This window comes from Clytia hemisphaerica, unplaced genomic scaffold (genome assembly GCF_902728285.1).
Source record: "Clytia hemisphaerica strain Z4C2 unplaced genomic scaffold, Clytia hemisphaerica genome assembly, whole genome shotgun sequence".
In the NCBI taxonomy this organism is placed as follows: domain Eukaryota; kingdom Metazoa; phylum Cnidaria; class Hydrozoa; order Leptothecata; family Clytiidae; genus Clytia; species Clytia hemisphaerica.
The window spans coordinates 61039-72203 of NW_027104202.1; the positions used below are offsets into that span (position 1 = coordinate 61039).

The following is an 11165-nucleotide window of genomic DNA, read 5'->3' on the forward strand; positions in this document are numbered from 1 at the left end:
TCAGATCGTGAAATGTTATTTCTATATTATTACAGTAGCAAAAGTAAGCTATTTGAGGGAGAAACGTGAAATTAATTTTGATTTGGTGTACCAAGACGACATCGATATTTAACCGTCAGATCTTTGCTTTAAAATATATCGAGTCAAAACACAACTTACGAGTAAAAAGTTTTGTGTTTTTGATGAGGTTTTGGTTAGTGGGTGTAAGTTCAAATAAATCACACTCACGGCAAACCAAGAAATTTCGTGGTTATTGTCCTTTACTCATTTATTTTTTTTATAGAGTTAAAAAAAAATTATTTCTTCATTTACCTGACGACTCGGGAGTTTTATTTGGTTACTAAAGATGGCATCACGTTTTCAAAAAGAAATATTTGCTTTAAAACCCATGTCGATTGATCCAACGAATTGTAGTATACAGCAATCACTTTACCAGCAAATCCAAAAAAGTCCACAAAAAGTATTGAACGAACAAAAGAAAAAGTTCAATTTGGGCAATGGACAATTTTTCAACGACCCAATCAAAGCCGCTGATCAGCTTCTTGAACGTGAGTACGCTGATTCAGCACTTTTCGACTCTACCCTCCACGAAGCCATTTTTATTCCACCTCTGTTCGAATCCGCCCAATATGCGAAAACGGATTCATCGGTGCACATGCTCGATTACGGAGACGTCAAAAAATCTTCAATACAGAAATCATTGGATAATTTGAAGTTGAACAACCCTAACCATTGGTTTACCAAGGAGCTGCAATCCTTCCATGATCTCCAACAATCCTATTCTAGCGACGAAATCAACACAACGGAATTCACTAATTGGATTCGCAATATCAAACTCAAGCATTTACTGATCGAAGAGTTGGGAACGGACCAAGTGCAACTTCCTGCATCAACATCTGACAACCAAACCTTCAAACAAGCTTGCATCCAAAAGCTGACAACGATGCAAGTATCTCAACTCAATGAAGCTTTAAAGGTACGTTTCTCATGTGTGTATATATTTTTATATTTAACTGATTAACTAGCTAATTAGCTAATTTTTAATTTCAAGTATATGCTACAGAGAAGACAATACTTGGATGTGGTCTCGTTTACGTCATAATTTGGAATCGTCTCATTTTCGTAGTCTGTACCGTACAACAACTGTTACTTACTTTAATTGGATTAAATTTCGCGAACGAAAATATTGTGAAATTTTCTGGATTTACTTTCTGAGTCAGAGTATGAAATACTTATCGAGATTTCACTTTGCTTATTCTCTCATGATTTTTCAGGTTAAGAACTGTAAGAAAGGAATCGAAAAGCTGGTCAAACAAAATCCACCAAAGGATCCCATCATGAGATGGTATTTCGAATTCCAACCTTCCGAAGTCGGTGAAAAAGCAGAGCATTCTGTTTTTGACCACCTTTATTCCCTCAAAGATGAGGAAGTGCTCCAAGACACAGTTATTCTGAATTCTCTTGACTTTCGTACTAATGTGAACAACCGCATGCAACAAGAATTTGACGTTCTTCTTTTCTCTTGGTCCAGAAAATTGATCATCGGTATAGAAATTAAACGGACACTCGCCTCGACAAGAGCGTTTGAACAACTCGACAGATATCACGAGTTGATTGAAGAAAGGTTGAGTGATCAACTCGGATCAGGTTGGACTTTTTATCCAGCTGTTTGCGTTGAGAACGATACTGAACATTATGCCACTCGACATTTCATCAATCTGGACACTGATTTAAAAGGCTGGCTTGCAAAGATCTTCACAAAATACCCTATTGTACCAACCTTTATCCCCTACGTTCCCCCAGTCAATCAACTTAAGGATGTTTTACGAATCGTCATTTTCGCTCTCCACTCTTCAAAGACAGCACCCATCACAACAACAAATTGGGTGGAATACATCACCGAAGCTATTGATACCGTATGTACAACCGACAACATTTTATTCTACAGTAAGAAACAACTCCCCATCATGAGAGCAAACGATTCCCGTTTCAATAAAGTGCTGTTCTACGGTGGCTGGGGCTGTGGCAAGTCTTTCTTGCTACAGCAGAAAGCCAAACAGTTAAGTGGAAAGAATGAATACAAAGACAGGATAATGTACGTTGTGTCGAATTGCTACTCTCCAGATACTTTATTAACTTGGAGATTGAAGAAAGAGTTGGAAGAACAACACGGAATAGTGGTAGTAGAAACTGAATCATTTGACGATAAGGTAAGTTACTTCTGTGGTAAGGTTTCTGGATTAATAAACACGTGATGAAGTGTATTTTATGTAAAAGTGATACAAAATCTTTTGTTGAATCCATTCGCCATAGTTTATGAAAAATCAAAATTTTATTTCACTACATAAAAATAGAAGCTTTTCGGCTTACGCCATCATCAGTATACAAGAATGGTAAAAAATCACAAATTTGTATCTAAAATGTTGAAAAAATTGCCTAATTATCTACAAATAAAAAAGTCATTAATAAGCGCTTGATAAAAAATTCGTTAAAAAACATAATGGGTAATAAAATTTTATTTTTATTTTATTCCGTGGAGTAAATCAAGTGATGCCATTTCTAAAAAGTTGTAATTGTTTTGTTTCTATTTGGTTGTTTAATGATGGTCCCATAGTAGCAATAAATGAGGCTTCCAAAAACTTCCTTTCCTTATAGTTAATTGGAGCTTTTTAAAATTTTTCATGATACAAAATCATGGTTGGTGATTGATTGATTCAAGTTTTGTTGCTTTTCGCTTTTCTCCCGAAATATAAACCTTTAGATTCATCAACATTTCGTTATGTTAGCAAGAAAATAATGAATCTGTTTATCAGCCACTCAACTTTCATATAGACCAGATGAAGAAAACTTAAAATTCTGATTTTGTCGAGTCTTAATTTTTCACTAAATTCTTTTTCGTCTCCATTAGCATACGAATTACTTGATGGATTTAATTCGAAAGAAACACATTACAGTATTATTCGTGGACGAATGTAATGTTTCACACAAATTGCAAAATGCATTACAAACTGTCAAAGGTCAGCTCGACATCATTTGGATTGCGTCTAATGCAATCAGTCATCGTGACTTTCTTCGTGGAATGCCAACGTATAATAATTTTACAAAATACGAGCTGTCAACTAACTTACGCAACCCGAAGGCTATAGTAGAGGAAGCTTTACGCCAAGATGAAAGAGATTGTTCTCTATACAGAGAAGGTTTGAAATTTCCACCACCTATTTTTCCAAACGGCTGTCCCCCATTTCGTGCTAAAACGTTCGAAGAAGCGATAAAGAAGATGCGTCAAAGAACAAATGACGGTGTTTTAATCTTTAATGGACTCTTCCATAATGATGTTTCCAAAGTGAAATTACAAAAGATGAACATCAATTACAAAATATATAGTCAAAACGAGGATAACGATTTCAAAGAAGGAGAAAGTCCTTATCAACACCTCATTGATGGAAATGTTTTATGTATAACTAACAATGACCTGATGAACGGTTTTGAGTGGCCCAACATCATCTGCCACCATTTGATTTACGAAACTTTTGATTCACACCCATGTAATTACTACATGCGTTGTACCGCCAATCTCATCATTGTTGTTAAAGATGAAAGGGACAAAGAATTCTCATCAGAAAACGAAAGCGACAAAGAATTCTCATCAGAAAACGAAAGTGACAAAGAAGCCTCATCAGAAAACGAAGTCAATGAAATTTTTTTCAAAACGAAAGAAAGTGATCTGATACAATAGGATATCAAAGCATCTTCCTTTAATAATTAAGAATTAATTTGTAATTTATTAATAATAGTTGTGGTTCGTATGTGTGGCAACACTTTTGTTTTCCCGAATATTTTGTTCTTTTAAAAGATGACTTTCAGTTGAAACTTGGCTCACAAAAATTTTCTAGAGCCTGGTTTACACTTCATTCAGTTTTATGTCCAACAAAAGAGTTATCAAAATAATTTTTATCATGACCGTTCGATTTTTTCTCGAATGTTTTGCTGTAGATTTCAACAAAATAGAAGGAAATCAAAATTTCTTTTGAAGGAAAGCACATGAAAAAAACCACCAAATGAATAAAATAAGTTTGCCACTTTTTAAGTTAACAATAAATCAGTTAGCACATTTACTTTTTACTTGTACAATATAGGCTGTTTTTTATCTATTACTCTTTGTCTATTGCTTTATACTCTTTGCATTGTGGGATTGTTTCGAGTGTATTACAATAGAATTCCCTCGAGGAATTCCAGAGATTTCTATTGTAATACACTTGAAACAATCTCACGATGCATCGCTTTTTTAGAAAAATAAAAAACTCCGATTAAGGCCGGTTTCCACTTGCGCGCGCGCTACGATCGCACTTTTGGGCTTCAATCCTTTTTGCTTGGAAAAAAGATTACGTCATAAAAATGTAGCGCGCGCTTGAAAAAAAAGTTGAACACATTTCAACTTTTTTCAACCGTTACGTCAGATCGCGGAATATGGAATAGACCTTAAGGCCGGTCTCCACTTGCGCGCGTTTCGATCGCGCTTTTTCGAGCAAAGCTTCCACGCTATTGGTCAAAAGAAAAATGAAGCAACTCCATTGGCGCGAACTGACGTAACGGTTGAAAAAAGTTGAAATGTGTTCAACTTTTTTTTCGAGCGCGCTTTAGATTTTTATGACGTAATTTTTTTTCCAAGCAAAAGGGATTGAAGCTAAAAGGTCCGCGCACAAGTGGAGACAGGCCTTTATACTCTTTGCATCTTTGCCAAATTAAGACAGAGCTATACAACAGCATAGTGAAAATTGACACCACAACAGTTCATTATTTATTCAACTAAGATATATCGATTCTAAATATGATTTTCAGTTTTCAAATTATCGATACTTTTAATCTTAATGATTTGTCCCATGAATCCTGCGCCTTACCTTTTAGACATTATTTTTCAATTATTTATATAATACAGTAATATAGGTGTAATATGATAGTTGTTACGTTATAATATTATGTATTATGTACATTTTATGTAAACAGTTCTTTCTTACCTTTATATTTTGTAACGTAGGCTAGATTATCCATTATTTTTAGTAATAATATTTTGATTTTATAATCCAATTTTAAACCCATCCTTTTAAGAAATTTACATAAATCATTCCGAATTTAAAATTGTTATGTTTATTTTTTCCTATTGTTGGCTCAATGTGCGTACAATAGATTCCTCTAAAATTTTCATAGAGAGTCAATTTTTTGACTCTACTGAATGAAAACTTTCAAAATTTCTTTCCCAGCTGGCACACAACTTTGTTTTAACGTTCATCTAACGTTATATGGACGTTATGAACATTAGATAAACGTCGAAACAACGTCGAAAAAGAAATCATAAAGTACCGAGGAGCCTTCGAGTCACCTTTGACTGGTTACTTTTTTTTATAAGAACATTCAAATTTTTTGAAGCCTTCGAATGTTCTTAACTTTTAAGCCTAAAAATGTTCTTAAAATGTTCTTATTTTTTCCCCTTTTTTTAGCATTTCAGTCCATTTTCCTAAGAAATCGGGTGTTTTAGAGTCTGTAAAGCCTTAAAATGTTCTTAACTTGTTCTTAACATTTTGGCCAGCGAAGCCTAGAGCTTGTTTTTATAAAATATCGTCGCATACTCAGTTACTAAAACGAACAACATTCTTATGTATGTTTTCTTTTATCACAGGGAAGCAGCCGAAGTCCTCCAGCAAGCACTCAGATATTTGACAAAAGATAACAATGGGGATATGCAGAATTATCAAGTGGTTATTGACATTCAGTGCAAATTAAGTTTCGTTTACACGACCATGGGCCAGTAAGTATAAAGATAAATGAAGTTTTTGATTCTTTTGCAAAATAGAAACCAGGTCCCTTTTTACTGTTAGTGGCTTTACACCTGGTTCATCTATGAAACCGTCATCAATTTTCAGTGCACATTAAGCTTTGTCCACTACCGTGGATGGGATAGTAGTAAAGAATAAATGAAGTTTTTAATTCTTTTTCAAAATAGAAACCAGGTCCCTTTTTGATAAAAGTGTCTTTACACATTCTGATTTACATTATGACATCACTCGGTGGAAATAAAGCTTGGTTTATAAATTGATTGTTTTTTTATTTATTTTGCATTTTTAAGCCTGACATTGCCCTGTCCTTATTACAGGATGAAATTGATAACTTATTTCATCTAATAGTGTGTTCCTTTATTTGCTCAAAAGTCAACCAATCCAGTCTAAAAAGTGTACCAAATTAAAAAACTGCTTCAATTGATAAAAATTAAGTATTGAGATTCGTACTGCTCCGCTACTTTTACCTAGTCTAGAGTTCACAGAAGTTTGGAAAGACACCCTAACTCATGTCTCATCAGACCACCGAAAATCCAACCTACTTACATTTAACTCTATATACCCAGCAGGCCCACAATGTTGTTTCAACGTTTACCTAACGCTCAGAACGTCCATATAACGTTCACAACGTCCATATAACGTTAGATTAACGTTTAAACAACGTTTTGTGCTTGCTGTGTAATTCGAAATGAAAGAGAGATTCAAATTATAGTATTTTAAGAATTGGTTTCTCCAAGACGGGAACTGAGAATTAATTCGAGTTATTCATGATATGTACAATTAAAATGTCTTCTGATATTATATCACGGACCCAACAGCTGATTGTTGGTAAGTGACGTACGTGACTTGCAACCAATCAGATGTTAGGTCCGTGGAAGAAATTACAATGACTTCACGAAATTATTCAACTTTCCTGTTTTTGTTCCACCCAAAACGTCACTTTTTCTATTGTTTAAATTTAAATTAAAAAGATTAAATTTCTTAGAAGACTCTCCAGTGGTGCATATCATGAATAGAAAAATCCGAAACTTTAAAAGTTCGAATTAGCGATTGTCCACTTTTTCTTTCTTCTCTTAGAAATGACAAAGCTGAAGCAATGCTTGAGAGAGCGCTCAACATCTATTTCACGGTAACTAGTTTCATTTGTATAAATGGTTAAAATTGATACCTTGCTTGAAAAGATAAGTTTTTGGTATAATTTCTCTTGGAAGTATATCATTAAAATTAATACCTTGCTTGAAAAGATAAATCTTTGATATAATTTCTCTTGGAATCTCATCTATATATTAATACGCTAAAACGTGTGCAACGTTTTGTAAAAAGTTTTCGAAAACCTAACAAAGCTCTACAAAGCCTCCTCGTTGAACCATCGTCTTTTTGCACCTGATGTAGATTTCCTACCACTAGACAAACTTGAGACGCTAACATATTATATTCTATACAGGAACATCGGAGCTGGATGGGTTAAAATCAACCTTCTTATTCCCAAATAAAATTTTTCATTTTGAAGAATTCTTATTTAGATGCTCTTTAACCTATTCTGTTTATGCAAAAGCAGCTCCCTATCACTTTCAAAACTTTCACAGTCTTTCAAAGTCACTCTCGAATGTCTAGCCACAATGGCTAATAAAGATCTAAAATATAATTCTTCTAAGCAATTTACTTAATTGTGGTTAAAGATTGCAATGCAATGTTATCTTTTTTCTCCTTTATTTCCTAAAATCAAAATCGTATCATTATTTCAGCAGCTATTTTTCTTGCTTTTTTAGAGTTTTTATATGTATAGTTTTCACAGCCATCAAGGTTCTTTAGCATGGTTTTTGTCATGGACCAAGTCTCCGAGCCATATAAAAGAATGGGCTCGACAAGACTTTTAAAAGTTTGAAGTTTGAGAGCGTTAGACAAATTAGAGTGCCATATCTTCTTTAATTTATTACAAGCTTTCTAAGCGACACCTTGCTAATTCTAAAATCGTTTTCAGAGCTGTTAATATGAGAGCTAAGATATTTGAAATCCTTCACAAGTTTGATATTGACACCATTCTTGGAAGTTAAAGGGAGAACATTTCCTGAGGAGCTGATAAGTTTAGTTTTTCCAGCATTGCAATAAAGACCGACTTGACTGGCCGAAGTTTCAAGTGAGTGAAGAAGACCTTCAAGATTTTGAATAGTCTCAGAAGCTAAGGCAAGATCGTCAGAAAAGTCAAGATCGGTCAGAAAAAGGCCGCGATTACGCATGCGCAGGGGAGCTTTGATTTTGATTCCCTAGATAAGTCAACAGAAATTCTTAAAACATAATTTAAAACAATGATAAAAAGAAAGGGAGCTAAGGTGTCACCTTGTAGAACTCCAGCATGAATATAAAAAATATCAGTGTCTCCGTCAGCTGTAATGACCTTTGCTTTGGTGGAGACATAAATTGCTCTGATGGCTGAAATAATCTTTTCTGGAATGCCGTACAATTTAAGAGTTTCAAAATTTTTTACACAAGATATGGAATCAAAGGCTTTTTTTAAGTCAACAAAGCAAATAAAAGCATCTTTGTTAAGTTTTAAATACGCCTAATGGCTAAAATATGTGTAAGAGTACTTCTTCCCTTCCGAAAACCATTTTGGTTTTTCTTTAGAAGAGGATCACAAGGACCGGAACGATACGTTTAAAAAGAAGTTTATTGTATATTTTGGCGGCGATAGACATAAGAGTGATGCCTCTGTAGTAAGATGCTAAAGTCAAATCACCCTTTTTTGGAGCTTGAGTGATACCACCAGTTAACCAAGCAGATAATTGTCGTTGCGGGAGAGTTGGAACCCTTAAACACATCCTCTCAAGTTACCCATTTAGACACTTTTTTCGAATTGAGATTTTACGTTTTACAAAAAAGCAACAGCAATGGAAAAGAGTTCTTGAATTTTCAAGTTAATTGATGACAGAAAATCAATTTTTTCAACGTGTTTCTCGAAGGGAAATCTGAAAATATTTGTGCACTTTTCCAATTTAAATTAAATAGAAAAAAATATGTAACAGATGCACGAATCCTTTGAAATAGGCTGATGAGGTTCTGAGGCCTTTGACGTCGCTCCTTAGTCATTTTTAAGGCATTTTCGAAGTCTACCATAATAAACGCTAAATTTTTTACCTAATAAACGCTAAAGGGAAAAAGAGAACAACCAATTGTTTAAAATTTCAAGCAAAAGTTTTTCGGTTTTATGCCATGATCAGTGATATAGATAGTTTGGGTCTTTGAGGGAATTAGACCGAACATGACTTCAGCCCCCTCCCCCCTCTGGCCGTAGGAGGGGCTGAAAGGTTTAACAAAATTTGCGTTATTGTGTGAATTGAAGGTTCGCTGGGGGGGGGATGGTAAGGCTCTATTATAGTAAATGTATGGAATTCAATAAACGCTTAATTTTTTTATCACCTTTAACCTTCAGCTCAACCTTTTGGAGGATCCAAATCTCGCAACTGTAATTAATAGTTTGGTGAAACTCTATCGATCTCAGGTAAAAACTATAATTAATGGTTTTGTGAAAGTCAATTCATGTCGATAATAAAATATTTTGTTTTAAAATTGTTTTGACTATATTCGTCATTTTAATTTTTTGTTTTGAATCAGGCCCAGAAAAAGCATCTCGAAAAACCTGTCCATGATTAACAATTAATTCCTAGTCCTCGTATAAGCAACGTCGTTTCAACGTTCATCTAATGTTCGCAACGTCCATATAACGTTAGATGAACGTTGTATGTCATCTTGTTTAACCTTAAAGTTTTTTTTTCATATATATAGAAACAAACGAATGGACAGTTTGGAAAGACTTCACAGGTAAAGTGTAATTTCCATTTTTGGTCTTCCTAGCAACTGGCCTTTCATTAACATTTTGCTGTACTGTTTGTCCGTTTTTGAAGATGTAGCGCTTTGTTAAATAAGGTTCATTTTGGAAGAAACGGCCCCTTGTATCAACCATTAAGAAGCACTTTGCCAATTCAAGTTCATTCTGGAAGAAACGGCCTCTTGTATCAATCATTAAGAAGTGCTTTGCCAATTCAAGTTCATTCTGGAAGAAACGGCCTCTTGTATCAACCATTAAGAAGTGCTTTGCCAATTCAAGTTCATTTTGGAAGAAACGGTCTCTTATATCAACCATTAAGAAGTGCTTTGTCAATTCAAGTTCATTTTGGAAGAAACGGCCTCTTATATCAACCATAAGAAGTGCTTTGCCAATTCAAGTTCATTTTGGAAGAAACGGCCTCTTGTATCAACCATTAAGAAGTGCTTTGCCAATTCAAGTTCATTTTGGAAGAAACGGCCTCTTATATCAACCATTAAGAAGTGCTTTGCCAATTCAAGTTCATTTTGGAAGAAAGGCCTCTTGTATCAACCATTAAGAAGAGTGCTTTGTCATTCAAGTTCATTTTGGAAGAACCAGCCTCTTGTATCAACCATTAAGAAGTACTTTGCCAATTCAAGTTCATTTTGGAAGAAACGGCCTCTTATATCAACCATTAAGAAGTGCTTTGTCAATTCAAGTTCATTTTGGAAGAAACGGCCTCTTGTATCAATCATTAAGAAGTGCTTTGCCAATTCAAGTTCATTTGAGAGAAAACGGCCTCTTGTATCAACCATTAAGAAGGCTTTGTCAATTCAAGTTCATTTTGGAAGAAAGGAAACGGCCTCTTGTACCATTAAGAAGTGCTTTGCCAATTCAAGTTCATTTTGGAAGAAACGGCCTCTTGTATCAACCATAAGAAGTGCTTTGCCAATTCAAGTTCATTTTGGAAGAAACGGCCTCTTGTATCAAACATTAAGAAGTGCTTTGCCAATTCAAGTTCATTTTGGAAGAAACGGCCTGTATCAAAACATTAAGAAGTGCTTTGTCAATTCAAGTTCATTTTGGAAGAAACGGCCTTTTATATCAATCATTAAGAAGTGCTTTGTCAATTCAAGTTCATTCTGGAGGAGACGGCCTCTTATATCAACCATTAAGAAGCGCTTTGTCAATTCAAGTTCATTTTGGAAGAAACGGCCTCTTGTATCAAACATTAAGAAGTGCTTTGTCAATTCAGTTCATTTGGAAGAAGAACGGCCTCTTGTATCAATCATTAAGAAGTGCTTTGCAAATTCAAGTTCATTTTGGAAGAAACGGCCTCTTGTATCAATCATTAAGAAGTGCATTGCCAATTCAAGTTCATTCTGGAAGAAACAGCCTCTTGTAACAACCATTAAGAAGTGCTTTGTCAATTCAGGTTTATTCTGGAAGAAACGGCCTCTTGTATCAACCATTAAGAAGTGCTTTGCAAATTCAAGTTCATTTTGGAAGAAACATCCTCTTGTATCAAA

The 11165-nt window shown here is 34.6% G+C and overlaps 2 protein-coding genes across 2 annotated transcripts; both read left to right on the forward strand.

The window, feature by feature from the left end:
* The first annotated feature begins 327 nt into the window (after nucleotides 1-327).
* On the forward strand, nucleotides 328-3736 carry LOC136815281 (uncharacterized). Its single transcript, XM_067071721.1, has 3 exons — nucleotides 328-976; nucleotides 1275-2210; nucleotides 2909-3736. Exons 1-3 carry the CDS (start codon nucleotides 347-349, stop codon nucleotides 3734-3736), a joined length of 2394 nt encoding a protein of 797 aa, XP_066927822.1. The 5' UTR covers nucleotides 328-346.
* Nucleotides 3737-5508: 1772 nt separating this feature from the next.
* Nucleotides 5509-9650, forward strand: LOC136815282 (uncharacterized; the record flags this gene model as incomplete). Its single annotated transcript, XM_067071722.1, has 4 exons — nucleotides 5509-5803; nucleotides 6909-6960; nucleotides 9262-9330; nucleotides 9615-9650. Coding segments are annotated over exons 1-4 (309 nt in total), but the record flags the coding sequence as incomplete, so codon positions are not given.
* Nucleotides 9651-11165: the final 1515 nt, after the last annotated feature.

Coding starts and splice junctions, on each gene's coding strand:
- LOC136815281 (XM_067071721.1), top strand. CDS start 347: ATGGCATCACGTTTTCAAAAAGAAATATTTGCTTTAAAACCCATGTCG. Junction 977..1,274: donor AACTCAATGAAGCTTTAAAG/GTACGTTTCTCA, acceptor ATGATTTTTCAG/GTTAAGAACTGTAAGAAAGG. Junction 2,211..2,908: donor CTGAATCATTTGACGATAAG/GTAAGTTACTTC, acceptor CGTCTCCATTAG/CATACGAATTACTTGATGGA.